Consider the following 17,833-nt stretch of genomic DNA (forward strand, 5'->3'; position numbering starts at 1 on the left):
AAAATATTAATATAACGAATATAACGAAAATGTAACGAATGAAACGAACAATTATTCAAACGTGAAATGTAATTCTGTTTTATAATTTGGATTGGAATTTTTATTAAACAAATAGTGAATACAAAAGTTGTGTATCCTTTATGTGTACTCAAAATTTCTATTTAGATAAGAATTATACATAAAAATTTCGTCTATGTCTGGTCTTCAATGCCCTCTTCAGTCGCTAAAATCTAACTAAAACTTCTCAATAAGAGCCACTTTCTACGATCTCGCTCGCACTGTATCTGATGGTCTTTGTTTCGCCTTCCCACTTCTCGTTCGCTATTATCACGTCGTTGAAGGAGGGGCGAACGATAGTGGGAGTGCGCGACAAGCCTTTCGCGACTTAATATCAACTGTAACCTCATGAATCGGGGACACGTTTTAGCAAGGGAAGGCTTTCTTGCGCGTACGATCGTCTTGTCCGATAGATCCCGAATTGATTTTTTAATAAATTCTAGTCATCTATTCCTGTCCAAATAAACAAAGTACAGGTGAGGCATTGTTTCAAACTTCAAACTCTTGATACCAGACTCGATATTTCGATGAAAATCGAACATCCCTGAAAAGTGCGCGGCATGTACGAAGACCATCCAGTGCACGCGGCGCGCGCTAAATCCCTCGATTGTCCTAGTGCGTCGTCGAGTGCGCGTTGAACGTCACAACAGGTAGTTGAGCGAGGGCAGCGTGCTGCCGGCTCGTCTGTAAAAAGAAAGGAAAAGACCGAGAGAGTAAGCAAGAGGCTAACAGTCGGCGCGAGTGCGCTGAAGCGAGAGGAGGAACCTCGTCGGAAGGAGAAACGATGGGAGAAGCTGAAGGAAGACGGCCGAAGCGGGTTATACTAGAAGGGGAGAAAGACGGGATAGGAATAGGGAGGGGTTTCAGTGTTTGGCCGGATACCTTTGCACCGTGCTTTTGCACAACTGCCCGTGCCACGAAGCTTCGTATCTAACATGCACGAGACGGGTTACTCACGCGTCCCCTCGCTTTTCCTCTTGCTCACTCTTGAACTCACGTATTTCTGAGTTCCCCTCCTCTGGGTTCGTCGCAATCTCTAGCCCAGGGAAGCGTTTCCGCACTCCCAGCGTTGAATCGTTTTAAAATTGATATTAAAATTGATTTAAACCACTTATACCTTAAACAGCAAACACCTTCAAATCAAATTAGTTAATGTACTAATTTATGCATGAACTTCCTTGTAATAGTAGAAAAATAATTTCAAATTCATCAATACTCACTGATTCATTAGCAATGTGTTAAAACAATTAGGTATTAAGGCAAGATGGCATACCAATAGTAAATTATAATTGCAGATAATGATACAGGGGCATTCTAGCAGGAAAATTACATAATTTGAAAAGTGTTACCTGCCGCTTGCAAAGCTGTTGTAAGTGTCGCCACCTTTGCTCAAATGCTTCAAACAATATGTGACTTAAAGTAGCCAGCGCGGACGGTAAAGCGCTGAATTATCTTGCGTGTTATCCCAAATAATTTAAATAACATAATCACATATGTATCGTTAGAATATCCAAATTTCTTAAATTTGTATGCTCTGCTCTCGATATGTTATGATGTGGTGACATTTAATTCATATAGTGTATTATACTGGTTGTAAACATAACCTGTAAACATAACCTATAAATACAATCAGTCATTGGAGTGACACGTGAAATAAAATTTTATTTACGCAACCCTTTGTTTTAAAGAATATTTAAATAGTGTAAATAGAAGTGATTCTGCATCGGAGTCTTATGTGTATAAAATTTGGTTCTATATTATATCGAGTAAATATTTAAAATGGACTTGAGTACTGCAAAGGGTACTAGATTTCCCTTCATACCAGGGACAAAACCTTCCATAAAAAATTCACAACTTCTTATTTCAACGGGAATACATTCTTTGGATCATGTAATAGGTTTGAACAATTTTTTCTGTGTTACTGAAATTAAATAAGCCTGTTTTTACTATGTTATATTTTGATTCACCTTCTTCAGGCGGTGGATTACCTATTGGTTCTCTTTTTGTTATTGGTATGTACAAGATCTTTTCAGATTATAAAAAGAATTTTTAACATATGTACATACCACAATACTTGAAAAATGATCTTTGATGTTCTAGAGGAAGATCGATACGGTACATATGCAAAAGTTATGTTAAAGTATTTTATGGCAGAAGGTGTGGCCACGGCTCAGCCATTATTTGTAGGATCCAAAGATGTTAGAACATCACAGTTGATGTCAGAGCTCCCAGCTGTTACAACAGATGCTAAGTCGATTAATCAACCTCAACATATGGATGAACAAATGAAAATTGCTTGGAGATATCAGAATATGAAAATAATGGATTCATCTCCAACTGGAGGACAAGCTTTCGGTCATTTTTATGATCTTACAAAGACAATGGAAAAAGACGCGATTGAAAAAGCGGATATTGCACAGTGGTATGACGATAGTTGTCCTGCGAAAGATTCTATATTTGAGAATTCAGCTTATTCAAAAATATTAACGTGTGTTCAAGAAGCCTTGAAGAAAGGACAATACTCGGTTTCAGAAACGCCTACAAAAAGACAAGTTTTAAGAATTGCAATACATTCCTTAGGATCTAGATTATGGTTTAGTGATTCCAAGGAAACGTCGCAACAAGATTTGTTAAAATTTTTATATTTCTTTAGAGCACTTTTAAGATACTCTTATGCGGTTGCGGTAATAACAGTCCCTGTAGAATGTTTAGATAACTCGGTAAATTTCACAGTTCTACCGCTACGCTACTATTAATGCTTATACGCATATGGAATAATTTGTTACAATTAATTTTAAGGATGCCGTCGTACAACGAGTGGAACATTTATCAGATATAGCGATTAGATTAGAATCGTTCATGGGGTCTCATAAAGAAACAAATCCGCTGTTTAGGGACTATCATGGCCTGTTGCACCTTAAAAAGTTACCCGCTTTGAACACAATAGCGCCCCATAATCCAGATTCGCGAGATCTTGTATTTAAACTGCGTCGTAAGAAATTCGTCATCGAGGTAAATAAACTTAATAAATGTCTCAATTTCCAATTTGATCGACTATACAAAACTTTACACGTTTTGTTTTAGGTTTTACATTTACCGCCCGAATTTGGGGATACAACTCAACGAGAACAAGACGAAACACCACAGGCTGGATGCGCTAGTCAATCGCGTAAATCTTTATTAGATTTTTGAAAACATTCTTCGATGTACAGAAATATTTAATACGGAACTTTATATACAATAAATAGATGAAACTTTGTGTAAAATTGGATACTTTTTTAAAAATGAATTAATTTCACCTTGTATTCCGAGGCCTTGCCAATAAATGGTAGCAAGTATGCCTCGCAGGTGTACGTGAGCCTGCTTGCGCTATTTTAACTAGAAATGCATGTGGCGAGTGAATTAATGCAGACAGGAGGAGATAGGCTCCGTGAACACTCACAATAATACCCATGGTACATTTACGTGTTCTATAGTATAATATTACCATCAGAATTTTACTATGAATTTTCCTATAACTGTAGTGGTATCCATTACTATTACTATTACTGTTTCGGGTTCGCAGAATTACAGATAAATATTCCAAGACCAAGACCAAGTTTATTCATCCATGACGTTTGGTTCCGTATTCAGAGGTCCCCCCTCGTGAAATTTCCCAAACACGAGCCTATATCTGTAACAATCACATAAGTATGCGCATATGGACGTTTCACCCCCTCCCTGTATTTCTTTTTGTTCGATGCCTTTCTATTTCCTTCCGGTTCCATCCGGTCGGTCGCGCATGAGGGCACGCAACGCAAGCGCACCTACAGATGCCAGTATTCGTACAGCACTGTGAAACCATCTATCACGGCGCGTGGTTTTTAGTCCTCCAGTTAACGCGAACAAGTACACATCGGGAATCGAGGAAAAAATCGCTCTACGATACCTGGAGAAAAAACATCTAATGAATTACAATTTTACGCGATAAAGTCTCCGTTAACCACCGTTATTAATGGAGTGTTATCGCGAGGGATTGACATGACGAATAGTCATTGCGTTCGTTAAAAGAAAAAAAAATTAAAACTCGATGTAAGTAGAAGTCGTGCATCTCTAAAATGGAAACCAAGAACTTGGGGATATCGCGAATCTTCGTGTGTTGCTCAAATATAATTTTCCTGGTGAGTTACGTAACAAATTAATTATTAAAAGGATTAAGAATATAGCGTAGAGAAAGTATCTTCTCATACATTATTTCCAAATGTGTTCGGTATTACATTTGAAAGCCGAAATTAAATTTGAAAATTATCATGAAAGATCATTCTCTCTTTCCAGATATCGGGTTTCGGGTTGATGTCGTTAGGCGCACTGCTATTAGCCGACGACGAGCGCGTTCTGTTATCGCGTTTGCTGGGACCAGGTGACATACACCCCGAGCAACCACTCTTTTACTATCTGGCTTTCGCTGTCGTTGGTTTAGGATTTCTAATCACGATCACGAGTCTGCTGGGATGCTGGGCAACTTGTCTCTATAACCGATGCGCCACTGTCTCTGTAAGACACTTTCCTTTTACTAAATACTATAATTACACGGCAATTATAATGAATTAACGCGGCGTTTCTCAAGCTTTTCATCTTCAAAGGTTCGCGTTTAGCGTGCATCGCAGCACGTTGCACCTCGTTCGCGTCGTAAAGCCACGTTTTAATCAGTAAAAGTCAAGGTCTGCGTGATCTGCGCGGTTCTTCGTCAGACCCTGACGATGACTTTGTTCGCCAGACCTGACCGAAACCAGATTTCCCGCTTTGCAGGAGCATGGTTACGCGTCGCTGCCCGGAAACGGATCTACATAAGTCCAGGCACGCGTGCCCAACGAAGGAGGGCGAGTCTGTGTATCAGTTAAAAACAGCAATTATTCAGGAGTAGCTTATTAGGCGAACGTGTGCACTGCTCGTGAACGTATACCAGTCGGCACGTGTTCAACGTTTCAGGGCAAAATTGTAGATACCCAATTAGATGAATTTGCAAATACGAGGATTTATTAGTAACAGTCTATTTACAGGTGTACCGGTTCCTTGTTTGAATGCCAACGAGCGCAGTATCGGTTTTATGTTGCAGAAGGAATACACTATGCAGCGAATTTTCTTCTTCCTTTTATCTTTTTATTTCTGTTGTTTAATGTTTCGTGTTCTACTCTTGCATTTCCAGTATTTTATCACGATCATTGTACTGCTGATCGGTGAATGCACCGTTTGCGTTATGGTGGTGTTTTGGCCACACATTCTGGGCATCGATGTCAGACCAGCGCGACTGATACGGGCTTTGCAACGGAGTTACGCTGTCCCTGGTCGAGAACAATTCACGGCAGCCCTTGATCTTGCACAGACCACGGTACGTTTGCGTTTACTCGAGACGATACATCGAATAATTCAGCACATTATCGTTTCGCGCATTCTTTGGTGACGCCATTCACGATTTGTCTAATCGAGGGAGTGTCCTTTCCCGAAACGCGCGATATCGATCAATGTATCGCAGAAAGCAATTACGCGCACACCCTACGAATACCGCAAATTGCATCGACCTTTTCAGTTTGTTTGCTGCGGCATAAACGGAAGTAGCAATTACGGCACCTCCTGGTGGCGGCTGCAGGAAATCGGACGAAGAGAATTAGTGGTGCCTCTCAGTTGCTGCGCCCTGAACAACGCCAACGAGACGGACTCCTTCCTCAACCCCGAACCTGCCAATCTTACTCTCTGCCAGGCTTTGAACCCAGCCGAACATCAATACGCCCGACACACCGCGGTACGTATGCTAATGAGGAAGTGATTTAACGAATGTAAACATTGTGACAAGTAGTCAAAGCAAATCGCGTACTAAACCTTCGATAATAAACTTCTTTTACGTTTACATCCACTGGTATGTTCGATTACTATTAACGCATTCGCGACCGGCAGATATTTTACGTTTTTAATACCGAGTACTGACGAAAATAATAAAACTCTGAAGCTGGACACCGCAAATTTTTATCGTTAGGGCGAAGATAAAAATTACTTAAAATATGTTTTGAAATATCAAGTTGTAAATACAGTCAAGTCCACAAGTATTCGTACCTTCTATGTTCATTGAAGAAGTTTGTCTAAATTAAATGATATTCATTATAAATATATACATGTGTAAAGTTTATTCATGTACATATTTATAATGAAACATTGATTTGGAAACATCAAACCTATCATTTAATTAAGACAAATTCCTTCAATAGTGTACGGAGGGTACGAATAGTTATGGGACTGACTGTATGTAGCGTATAAAATAAAAAGATATTCATAATTTGTTCATAACCAGGAATAGAATTTGAAGTAACGTGAATTTACGTCAACTACCGCGAATGTGTTAATTTACAATGTTAATGGTACATTACATATCCTTATAACGATATTTTAAATAGTAATTATTGTGTACGTAGTACTCTTTCAAGCGACAATTTTACATAGTTTTCATATACCGGCCTGTACGCTTTGTTTTGAAGTTTCACGATAACATTGCCGTTTCAACGGCTGTTAAATCGACGGGAACAGCGAAAGCGACCGTCGATACTCTTTGTCTTGCACGCACACACTTAATAATGACCCGCATGCAAATATCACAACCCAAGGGACATCCACGCGGATGCGGGTTGCGCAAGAGCGCGATTGTATCGCTCAATCGGCATCGCACCTGAAAACTACATTTTTTTTTTTCACTGAATATTAATTGATTGCTCTAATAATACAACTTTTGCACTTGACACTATTTTCAAACGCAGAATATTTAATATCTATTGACATCAATTCAACTACTTTCTGCATAAATAGAATATTTTCGTTATCAGAGACCATCGTTGGATGATGTATGCCTATAGAGAAAACGTCGAGTTTAATTAGTTCGAGGATAGCTAGCCAATTTATTTCATCATTAAAATGTTTATGAAGAAGTCTGATATCGTAACTTCCTACGTGTTTCCAGTGTTCCACTATATGATTTTTTTTAAAAACTGCACTCGCGAAGTTTGCATTCCATTGCTGAGAGAAAGTTTCCTTATCTTTTGTGGGCGCCGAGCATTAAATTTCACGCATTCTCGTAGAAATTGAATACGGATTGAAATGTCATCATGTACCGACGTTGTCCGCGAATATAATGACATTATCGTATAGAAGTGTTAACTGTAACGCCACTGCGCGTTATGCAGGACGATTCAGTTTATTCTATAAATGAATGTCTCTCGAGAAGTAGGTTGGTTGGAATACACTTGAATGTACGACGATTAAAGTATGAAGGTATTAGCACGTTGAAGAGGTAATCGTAGATGGAAGTCTCAAGGACTTCTTGTCTTTTGAAAAGATATTGAACGATCGCTAGGTTCCAGACACTTTCAAAGTGAAGAAACACATGTTCTTTTCACAGGGTTGTTTGGAAATGCTGGAGAAATGGACACAGAATCAAGCCCTGATACTGCTCACCGTTGGCCTGGCCGTGATTTTCGTGGAAGTAGGTGCGCTTCTGAGCACGTTCTTTGCCTGTTCCAGAGGCAATAAAAGGGCCAAATCTCAAGCTTCAACGTTCACGTCCACTCAAACCCTGAGCCCCTTTAGCGAGAGTGACCACGATTTCGGTAAGAATTTATGCTTATAGTTCCTGAATCTTTTACCTAGTCGACCTGTTCTCTAAAAGACGTTGTTATCCATAGGCATGGGAATCGAGAATCGAATGCACGTGGCAGGAACGACGTTCGGCGCTAAGTCATGAAGGTGGCTAGAGGGCAGTGAGGGTAAATCACCAATCGTCAACGATGCAGACACGAAATCCGTGTCCAATCTATCTAGGCTTAACGACATATCGCGATTCAGTCGAAGTATAATCGAGGAATGGAAAAATCCGTCAAAATTCTGCGACGACGTCCTGCGCAGCGACCAATTGTACGAAGAACGCGCAATCGACGTGCCAAACTATCCCCCGCATCAAAACTATCTCAAGAAAAGCAACGACACAGTTAAGATTCGCCAAGACAAGAGAACCATTGGCAGAAGAACCCAAAAAAATGGTACCGTCAGGAGCATTCCGATAAAACATTATCAGGCATCGATAGCACATAACATTGGTACGCTCAGACGATCCGTGGCTCCTCAATTGCAATTCGAGTCATCGATCTCCGAGCCTGAAAAGGGCGTCTGTTCGTCAAAATATAAAAACAACCCCTCGAACGATGCGTCTCTCACTCAGAACGAGACCAGACACTCCCAAACACGATCGACTCACGTCTCAAACCCATCCAGAAGATCTTGTCACTCCTGCGACTATCAGCGCGAACTTCAAAGCAGAAACAGCAAGACCACCTCGAAATTAAAGACCCTGGATAAAAGAATAGTTAAAAGCGAGCACAACGTCGCCGTGCGCGACGACGATCGAGACTTTAGTGACTTCGATGATTACTTCCATAAGTCTAGCTCGCAAAGGCTGAACTCTGGTCACCGAAGATCGAACGACGCAAAGCCTGAGGACCAATCCAACATGGAAAATAGCACTAGACATTCGAAAGACGGCGAGGTGGACGTCGGTGGTAAATTGGGAACGATCGATTTGGAGCGCGGACATGTTGGTCAGAAGATATCCGCGTATGAAGAGAACGCGAGATGCAGTGGACGCAATCGGAACTTCCACGACAGGTACCAAGTATTTTCGGAGACGCCAAAACATCGAACCATAGGTGTGCCATTGGTGGGAATGCATAATGCTTGTGGTTTGCCTGTAGTGGCTTCCTGGCACGATCACGAACTGCTGGAACCTCTGCGAGTCAGAAGCAGACTTTTGGGAACCCTGAGACCGATTTTTAGAGGACCTCGCGCGTCCACTAGCTTTCGACATCGAACGCATCCCAAAAGAAGGGCTCCACAACCGAATCAAGGTACTTTAAAAACAATTCGTTCTACGGAATCAAGAAACTCCGATAGAAAGGCTGATTACCCATCGATAAGGTCGCTGGTGTCCTTCGAAGTAGGCAGTGGCGATGTCAGAAAGAGAAGGAGGCGTCGTTCTTCGCTCAAGGGAAAAAAAACGGGGACGTTATCTTCGAAAAATTCCATGAAACGCACACATAGATCGTATGTAAAAAAAAATAAGGAAAATTCGATGGTTGGTAGCACTCGCAGAGGATCGTTCGAAGCTGAAAACAACAAACGGCAAACATTGTACGCACGGGACAATGGCGATGACGCGGTACAAGTCCTGAAGAATTTGTGTCTGAATCCTTTGGCTCGCACGAAGTCAGAAACTGATATGATATGGTGATACTAATTACTGTACTAGGAAATAGGATTCTGGATTCCATGAATGTCACAGAATTGATCAAAATTATTCTTTAACCTTTCGTTTTATATGCATACTTGCTATTCGACGTTGAAATCATTATAAATGGAGTACATTCTATTGTTTACTTCTACAATGCATGTGTATGCATCGGCTGCTTTGTAAATACGCTTAAACGAGTTTATATTGTAACCTTGATTATTATAATACAAAACCCTTGCTACCCTCGTTAAGAAGTCATGTATTTTAATACTTTAAACGTTAATTAAATATTCTAAGTTTGTAATATTATGTTACATAGATAATCCTAGAATTTGAGTTTGATATTAAAACAATTATGTTTCGAAAGTTATGGAAGTAATTATAATCAAATACCTCGCCTCGATGCATTACGAAATAATTCAAATAATTGAATCCAGTGTTAATTACATTGATGCCAGAAATGATCCCCAGTACATTTTTTTGTATGAGATGGAGGCCCGGTCCTAACATAGATACCTCATAATAATTCATAAATACTTTTTGAACTTTTTTAAGGTTCATGCATACATAAGTATTAATAACTATTAATTATGGTATAATCATAAAAAGTATTGGTCCACATATACAGTGTGTCCCAAAAGTCGGGGAGAAGTCGGAAATTGGGGGTAGCTGAGACGATTCTGAACAACAATTTCCTTTGCAAAAATGTCGGATGGGGCTTCGTTAAGGAGATATTAAGCGAAAACCCCGATCAATCAGAGCGCGCGTAGACCGTTGGAGCGGCCGCGGTAGCGAAGGCTACGCGCTGGCGGCCGCGCTTGTACGCGAACAAGTGACTCGACGTGCATCGAAGGACATTGACGCTGCGCGTAGCCTTCACTACCGCGGCTACTCGAACGGTCTACGCGCGCTCTGATTGGTCGGGGTTTTTGCTTAATATCTCCTTAACGAAGCCCCATCCGACATTTTTGCAAAGGAAATTGTTGTTCAGAATCGTCTCAGCTACCCCCCATTTCCGGCTCCTCCCCGACTTTTGGGGCACCCTGTATGTATATAGCATATACATATAAAACAATATCGCTGGCGTAGACCACGTGATCTCAATTCACAGATTAGCCGGAGGTTTTCTCGTACTTTCGAAAGCATGGCTACTGCGTTGAAACTGAGGCTCGCAATTAAATTAGGAAAAACTCTTTCAAGACCGTTGAGTCGTAATTTTGAGAAAGAGTTTTTGGAAAGACAATGTCGACGGCTATCAGGTATGTAAATTTTTACGTCGTGTCATTTATTTCATAATCAGATTGTAAGGTTATGTGCTTTGGCAACTACTTCTAATATTGTGTGAATAATGTAAATGTATAGTTGTAACAGGCAGTCCAGTGCGACGATTCTCTTCTCAGACTGCAACTCAAACTCAGACTACAGAATATCATAATATTATAAAAGATACCGAGAAACCTACAGGTATTAGCAAAGTTTATTTCTCCTTTTACACATTTTTGTGAACATGTTTACCTATTGCTACTTATTCCTCTGTAGGTGAAAGTATTAAACATGAATTTCAATCTGAAACACAGATGCTCTTACAAATTGTTGCAAAATCATTATACTCTGATAAAGAGGTAATACAGCCTTTAATTTTAACGTTTGATATTTAACTTTTTATTGCCCAGTAATATATTTATTTGATTTCGTAAGGTATTTGTTCGTGAGTTGATCTCTAATGCCAGTGATGCTCTAGAAAAGTTACGCTACATTAGATTAAGTGATAGTGAGGCTGCAGAAACTGCTGGAGATAGAAATTTAGAAATTCATATTGCTACTGACAAACAAAATAGAATACTCACACTTCAAGATACAGGAATTGGAATGACTAGACAGGAACTGATATCAAATTTGGGTACTATAGCTAGATCAGGTTCTAAAGTAAGATGTGCTAAAGAATTATACTCATTTTTCCTTAAAGCTTAATTTATAAATAACGATGTATTTTTACTATAGGCTTTTCTAGAGAAATTAAAAGAAAAGCAAGATGCTGGTGATACATCTCAGATTATTGGACAATTTGGTGTTGGGTTTTACAGTGCTTTTATGGTTTCTGATAAAGTAGAAGTATTTACCAAATCTTATGCAAAAGATGCTGAGGGTCTTTGTTGGTCTTCTGATGGGTATAAAAAATACTACATGTTTCACAAAAAATTATTAATCTCAGGCAATAAATAAATTTATTAAAATGTTTTTTTACATACAGCTCTGGTACTTTTAATATATCAACAGCTGAAGGTGTACAACCGGGAACGAAAATTGTTGTACACTTGAAACCCGATTGCCGAGAATTTAGCGACGAAGATACGATAAATCGTAAGCGGTGTTAAAATGTGTACTTAATGAAATTATTTATCTTCGGATTAGTGACATTTGTTGGTTTTTTACAGGAATTATTAACAAATATAGTAACTTTGTTGGCAGTCCAATTTATGTTAATGGTAAAAGAGCTAACACTATTCAGGTACTCTCGGAACTACGCCATTTTATCTATGTTCTCCGCATTAATCTACATCGATGTTCATCGATGTATTTTCTATTTTCAGCCGTTATGGATGATGGATCCAAAAGATATTACACCGCTTCAACACGCAGAATTTTATAGGTTTATTGGGAACTGTTTCGATTCGCCGCGATTTATTCTACATTATAAAGCCGATGTTCCGCTTAGTATTAGGGCATTGCTATATTTCCCAGAAGAAAGACCAGGATTATTCGATTTGGCTAGAGACACGACGAGTGGTGTTTCACTGTACAGTCGCAAAATTCTAATTAAGAGCAAGGCAGAAAATATTTTACCAAAATGGTTGCGTTTCGTTAAGGGCGTAGTCGATTCGGAGGATATTCCTCTCAATTTAAGTCGCGAGTTATTACAGAATAGTGCTTTAATTGGGTAAGGAACTGAAACTAATCGGGTCCTTTGCTGTTTACAATCATTCTCATTTTTCTAAATTTGTTCAATTGTAGAAAATTGCGGAATGTTTTAACGGCGCGTGTTTTGAAATTTTTAAACGAACGATCTCAGAAGCAACCTGAAGACTTTAATCACTTTTATAAAGATTATGGTCTTTTCTTAAAAGAAGGTATCGTTACCAGTAACGACCAAAACGAAAAGGTAATGTCTTAACAAGTTTAAGGTTGTGGTGTATTTTATTAGTCAATTACATTTGTTTGCAGGAAGACATATGTACACTTCTGCGATTCGAGTCATCTTCAATGCCCGCCGGAGAATTAGTTAGCATACCGGAGTATTGCAAGCGCTTGCCCGAAGGTCAGAAACATGTGTATTATCTGTCAGCTCCTAGGTAAGCACTACTATATATTCCTTCGTATAAATTATTGAAACAGCTCGTACATTTATTTTATTTCGTTTTAGTCGTGTTTTAGCCGAACAATCGCCATATTATGAATCTTTGAAAAAACGTAACGTCGAAGTGTTATTCTGTTATGAGTCATACGATGAACTAGTGTTGATGCACTTGAGACAATACAAATCTTATTCTTTAACTTCCGTCGAAAAAGAGATGCGCGAAGGTTCGGAGTCGAGTAAATCGGATGACCTTGGTAAGTGATTTGTATCGTAATAATTTGTAAATTTTTTATGTACATCTTTAAATATTTTGAATATATTAGGTATCAATCAAGAGGAAATCAATAATCTTATGGGCTATATGAGAAATGTATTGAAAAAAAAAGCTTACGATATTAAGACGACAAGTCGTCTCGAATCGCATCCATGCGTGATTACGGTAAAAGATATGGCGAGTGCAAGGCATTTCGTTCGAACACAAAGTCATCAAATAAACGAAGAAATGCGATACTCCATTCTTCAGCCACGTCTCGAAATAAATCCAAATCATCCCCTCATTAAAAAACTTGCACAACTGACAAAGTCAGATACCAAATTAGCGGATCTTCTCATAGAACAGGTACATTTATTTTGTCTTTATCGTTTGAAGTCCTGTTTACTTATTATTTCGTAACTTTTTTTTTTATTGATTTTAGTTGTTTACTAGCTGTATGGTTGGAGCTGGTTTAATAGAAGATCCCCGGATACTGTTAGCGCCGATGAACGAATTATTGACTCTAGCGTTAGAGAAACATTAGTTTGTAATTAATTTAGCGTATTTCCAGAATTCTTATTCAATAAATCACAAATATTTTGTACATATTGATTGAATAAAAAAAAATAGTTTTGTCTTTTTTTACAATTAAAATAATTATTTTCAGTTAATTTTATAACATGTATGTAACAATTGATTCAAATAAAATTAGATAATTTCTAGATACAAACCATTTGTTTACATTTCCCTAACGTACTAACCAACTACGTTAATTTATCGAGTGTCCGTAAACTAGAAGGGATCGGGACAAGAAGACAAGGCCGCTCACTCCACCCTTGCAGACACGGATCTACGAATCAAAGTGAGGCAAAAATAACGGGAAACGATGCCCTCATGTGACGTCACAAGATAATATTTCTAGATCACCCAAAACTATTTTTGTAACGAATAATTATAAATAAATAACTTTACTCTTGACATCTGTGTATTGTTTTTACTAGTTTTTAAACTAAAACAAGTTATAAGGAAATAATAATCGCTGTAATATTTCACGTCAATGCATTCTAATTGTCACTCGTTCTTGTCACTCGTATCTCGTTTCTCTTTGTCTCGCGGTAGCCTTTGATGTGAGCCGCGTGGCCAATAAAAAAAAAACGCATATTTCGAGGAGGAGCGGCGAATCTGATTCGACGGTACGATGGTTAATAATGTAATATTAGATAAAATGTAGGCAAGATTGTTTTCTTTATTACAATAGGTTGATCTTGTACAAATTAATTATAGCCTTATAATTATAACAAGTCAAGTTCCTCACTGTTTGAAAGATTCCATGATATCGATATGTATCCTATTAGCAGGGCTAAGTGTTACGGTGAATTTGGAAGTTGTACCCACATTTTTTTTTCGTGTTATTTCATTTTCTACTTCTTCACAATTGTACAATTATGGCAAGTTCGTGATATAGTGAGAAATAAACGGAACTATTTATTATTATTAGTTTGTAAATTATAATCAAGTACAAAAAAGTCAATAATAAGTAGTTCGGAAAATAAAAAAGTAAACGCACACAAAAAAAGTATTATGTTTCTTCGATCAATTCCGATTGCTTGAATTGTTAATCATATTAAATCATTAAATACTACTCTTATGAGAACGTTTTATGAAAAACTTAATGTTGCTAATTGATCAGAAGCTCTACAAAATATTGCGTGTTCCTCTTTCTTAACAACCAAATACTTTACGACCTCCGTATGATTACAAACTGATTGGTACGATATTTATGAATGGACGATCCCTTTATCATTCGCATCACTTTTACAGTCTTTAACCAATATGTGTTCGTTATCGATTTGTAAAAAATAAAACTAATCTTAACAGTTAAGAATTTCGCCGTGCTTCTACGTGAACTGAAACTTTCATTGCGTGGTTGATGTTGTTTCCGATACAATTTGTTAAGTTAAAACTGTACAATATTCTTATTTCATTCTAATATAGAATAAATTATCTAAGTTTAATTGTATCCATGTAAGTGTTGCATTGAAATTTCAGAAACGGGAGGCACAGCTGTTTCGAACTTACACAAGAACGAGATAATTTCGTTTTAACTCTTGGTCAACGCAAAAGAGAAGTCACCCTGTTTCGCATTATTATTAACGTGGTTTACTCATTTATCCCACTAAATATAGAGTAAGATGGCTAGCGTCCTTTACAGAACAGGAACATAAAAAATGAATTTGAAAATTCTACATATATATATATAAAAAAGAAAACGTGTACACTTCACCCAATTAAGCTGCCGCTAGATAATATGCTCAACTAAAAGTATCTCGCATGGAAGTACATAGTGTTTACAAGACATTAGGCACGGAAATAACAGTTTCTTGATCCATTGTGTGTCGCGCTCAACTACACAAATTAATCAAGGGAAATGCATTGTTTGTATGGCATTAAAAGTTAGTTGGCAGTTTAAAACATGTTTCATTATAATTATGTGGACAGATTCTGACAATGAAATTAATAGCGTGAGAACTATGAGTAATTCATGGTAAGAGCGTTAATGAGCTGCGTATAATTCGCATCGCCGAGCAGTCTTATTAAGGAGTAGATAAAATGTTAAAGCGTGATGTAAATAGTAGCACCATGTATGCAGTTATGTTTGTCGAACATGATGGTGACCGATGGAAGAATAAGTTCAAAGTAAAAGAAAGTGAACAAATAAAACAGAAGAAGAAGAAGAAAAAGAAGAAGTTAAACAAACGGAACGTTGACTTAGCTTACGTACACATGGGAGGAGGATGCCCTCCGCTTCTTAATTTCTTTCCCTTTTATAAAACGTTGGATAGTTAATATTACAATCAATATGATACAAGTCATAGTATTTGATCATCGTATAAACATTATTATCATCACAGTAAAAATATTTCATATCTTTTTTTAACTATTGTGCTTCGCTGCAATAAACGCCAGCAGTCATGCACATATATTCGCCCTAGAAGCAGAGCACTGTTTTTTTTTTCACTAGAGTCAATTCATTTACTCGCTAGACTACGCTGGTACTTACATTTATATTATTAAGTAGTCCGTCGGTTCGTTTCGTACGTAACCAAAATAAAGTCGGTTAGCAAATAGTAAAAATACATAAACGTACCTATGTACTTTTCTTTTGCACTGGAATTATATAGTTGTGGATAACATTTAAGTTTAAACAATAGGTCATTAAATAATAGTCATTGGTCTGACGACGCGGTCGTGATTAAATTTACTTCTCCCAAGTAACGAATTTTATCCTTAACCAAGATAACTTCTTACTCGTAATAGTTGCGCATAGTTGCCATAATATTTATATATATATCCTTTTTACTAAACCTCATCCCCTTTGGTAGAAGAAGAAAGATTAATGTTTCACGATACGAAAAATTATTAGACGCTTCATGGTCCACGGCTGTAAGAACTGTCAAAATGTAATATGTCTCGAAAAAAATTCATGTTTAACGGAACGTGAGCTTGTACCAATCGTTTAAAAAACCTGGTATTATTCATCGTGAAAAAAGCATGTGAAAACGAAAAATTGCTCCCCCAAAATACGTGTTCATTTTCGTGCTTGTCGCTCCATATAATTTCTTCAAGGATCGCAGAATTAAGTACGTCAGTACCTAAGCTCTACCTACATAGGAGATTTGAGGCACGATGTACCTGCATGGAACCAGGGATGAATAAAATTCTTATTCGAATAAAAATGTTGAATAACGAATGGACGTTAAACAATCTTTCATTCGTTACTCGTTAAATAAAAATAATGAAACCGAATAGTAGAATGAATATCAAGGTAACCGAATGGAAAATTTTCCAAACAACTGTTGAATTAATTAAAGGTCGCGGACAGATCAAGATACACAACTTTAATCGTTACTTATTATTGGAATAAAATTCTGCCCACCCCTGGCGTTGAACAACGTACATCGTTGGCTCGGTATGTGTAATTCATACCGGTCGGCTTCGGCTCATCGCCAGTTTCTTCTTGCGTAGCTGCCTCTGTACACTCTTTTTTTTCTCTCTCTACCTATGCTGATAATATGTATGTACAAAATTGTCATATATTCACAAACATTCACACTCGATTTTCTTACTCAAGAAGCACAGAAAAACACGATCACGTTCAGTCTGAACTCAAACGGTGACACTACTATTCGTCACACCGAGGTTTGCGTGATACCGTTTCCCGACAACCACAGACGGCCGTTGCTCTTTTGGTCGGCGATCTCGTACTCGGAGTCGTCGATCTCGCATAAATTAGTAGATAAGTCGCTGTTGCTGGTAGCGCCTCCTAACAAAGAGTTTCTTTCCTCCAGTGTGGTGATCACCGAACCGATTTCGTCGATGTCGTCGCCCTTGTGGCATCGGTTACGTCGGGTGCTTGGGAAACCATAAGGCACTACATCGTCTTCCTCCTCGTCGGATTCTAGCGTACTAAGACGTCCGTTTAACGGATTCGTTTCGTTCTCCGTATCCGTGTGAATGTTGTAATGCGGCAGGTATGAGTTCGGATGACGGAGATAACTTTCGGAACCTTTGTATTTGTATTCACCCTCGCCGCCGCTGTCGAGAGGATTCAACCGCTGCGTTTCGGCGCAATGATACTGTTCCGAGAACTCGGTACCGCATTCCGAGTCACCGACGTATTCTGATTCCTGGTCTTCGTTTAACGTTTCGATGTCCCTCGCCGGATCTACAGAGCCGTGCACTGAAACCAAATTACATATATTACATCGCACACGATGATTTATGCAAAGACGCGAAGAGGTGGACTAATTTAATCCCCAACTGGTACGTAGAAGGTAATCTTGCATTGGTAGGTATCGACGAGTGA

The 17,833-nt window shown here is 38.4% G+C and overlaps 4 protein-coding genes across 7 annotated transcripts in view; 3 read left to right on the plus strand and 1 right to left on the minus strand.

Moving 5' to 3' along the window:
- The first annotated feature begins 1,475 nt into the window (after positions 1-1,475).
- On the plus strand, positions 1,476-3,328 carry LOC128896230 (elongator complex protein 4). Of its 2 annotated transcripts, none has more exons than XM_054159448.1 (5): positions 1,476-1,954; positions 2,034-2,069; positions 2,158-2,777; positions 2,857-3,069; positions 3,142-3,328. In XM_054159448.1, exons 1-5 carry the CDS (start codon positions 1,837-1,839, stop codon positions 3,247-3,249), a joined length of 1,095 nt encoding a protein of 364 aa, XP_054015423.1. In that variant the 5' UTR covers positions 1,476-1,836; the 3' UTR covers positions 3,250-3,328. The 2 variants fall into 2 exon arrangements, with proteins under 2 accessions (XP_054015423.1, XP_054015424.1); XM_054159449.1 differs by having other exon boundaries at positions 1,476-1,947.
- A 138-nt stretch (positions 3,329-3,466) lies between these two features.
- Positions 3,467-9,728, plus strand: LOC128896234 (tetraspanin-9-like). The gene is made up of 6 exons (XM_054159458.1): positions 3,467-4,217; positions 4,372-4,590; positions 5,243-5,425; positions 5,624-5,836; positions 7,478-7,685; positions 7,761-9,728. The coding sequence occupies exons 1-6, from the start codon at positions 4,155-4,157 to the stop codon at positions 7,817-7,819; spliced, it is 945 nt and encodes a 314-aa protein (XP_054015433.1). The 5' UTR covers positions 3,467-4,154; the 3' UTR covers positions 7,820-9,728.
- A 741-nt stretch (positions 9,729-10,469) lies between these two features.
- Positions 10,470-13,623, plus strand: LOC128896039 (heat shock protein 75 kDa, mitochondrial). The gene is made up of 13 exons (XM_054159178.1): positions 10,470-10,617; positions 10,721-10,822; positions 10,898-10,980; positions 11,057-11,284; positions 11,360-11,526; positions 11,610-11,719; positions 11,794-11,867; positions 11,950-12,296; positions 12,371-12,518; positions 12,581-12,708; positions 12,780-12,967; positions 13,037-13,332; positions 13,409-13,623. The coding sequence occupies exons 1-13, from the start codon at positions 10,503-10,505 to the stop codon at positions 13,508-13,510; spliced, it is 2,088 nt and encodes a 695-aa protein (XP_054015153.1). The 5' UTR covers positions 10,470-10,502; the 3' UTR covers positions 13,511-13,623.
- Positions 13,624-13,822: 199 nt separating this feature from the next.
- Positions 13,823-17,833, minus strand: part of LOC128895736 (fat-like cadherin-related tumor suppressor homolog) — a 534,418-nt gene continuing 530,407 nt past the window's right edge. For all 3 annotated transcript variants that reach the window (XM_054158615.1, XM_054158598.1, XM_054158607.1), the window contains one exon: positions 13,823-17,707. In XM_054158615.1, the coding sequence (XP_054014590.1) occupies positions 17,157-17,707 (551 nt within the window). In that variant the 3' untranslated portion in view covers positions 13,823-17,156. The remainder of the gene's footprint in view (positions 17,708-17,833) is intronic.

Source organism: Hylaeus anthracinus, unplaced genomic scaffold, assembly GCF_026225885.1.
Source record: "Hylaeus anthracinus isolate JK02 unplaced genomic scaffold, UHH_iyHylAnth1.0_haploid 0, whole genome shotgun sequence".
Lineage (NCBI taxonomy): Eukaryota > Metazoa > Arthropoda > Insecta > Hymenoptera > Colletidae > Hylaeus > Hylaeus anthracinus.

Bases quoted from the DNA above. Each gene is read 5' to 3' on its own strand.
- LOC128896230 (XM_054159448.1), top strand. From the start codon at position 1,837: ATGGACTTGAGTACTGCAAAGGGTACTAGATTTCCCTTCATACCAGGG. The intron at 2,070-2,157 runs GTATGTACAAGA...TTGATGTTCTAG, and splicing joins TGGTTCTCTTTTTGTTATTG to AGGAAGATCGATACGGTACA. The intron at 2,778-2,856 runs GTAAATTTCACA...ATTAATTTTAAG, and splicing joins TAGAATGTTTAGATAACTCG to GATGCCGTCGTACAACGAGT.
- LOC128896039 (XM_054159178.1), top strand. From the start codon at position 10,503: ATGGCTACTGCGTTGAAACTGAGGCTCGCAATTAAATTAGGAAAAACT. The intron at 11,285-11,359 runs GTAAGATGTGCT...TTTTTACTATAG, and splicing joins TAGCTAGATCAGGTTCTAAA to GCTTTTCTAGAGAAATTAAA. The intron at 11,868-11,949 runs GTACTCTCGGAA...TTCTATTTTCAG, and splicing joins AAAGAGCTAACACTATTCAG to CCGTTATGGATGATGGATCC.
- LOC128896234 (XM_054159458.1), top strand. From the start codon at position 4,155: ATGGAAACCAAGAACTTGGGGATATCGCGAATCTTCGTGTGTTGCTCA. The intron at 5,837-7,477 runs GTACGTATGCTA...TTCTTTTCACAG, and splicing joins AATACGCCCGACACACCGCG to GGTTGTTTGGAAATGCTGGA. The intron at 7,686-7,760 runs GTAAGAATTTAT...TGTTATCCATAG, and splicing joins CGAGAGTGACCACGATTTCG to GCATGGGAATCGAGAATCGA.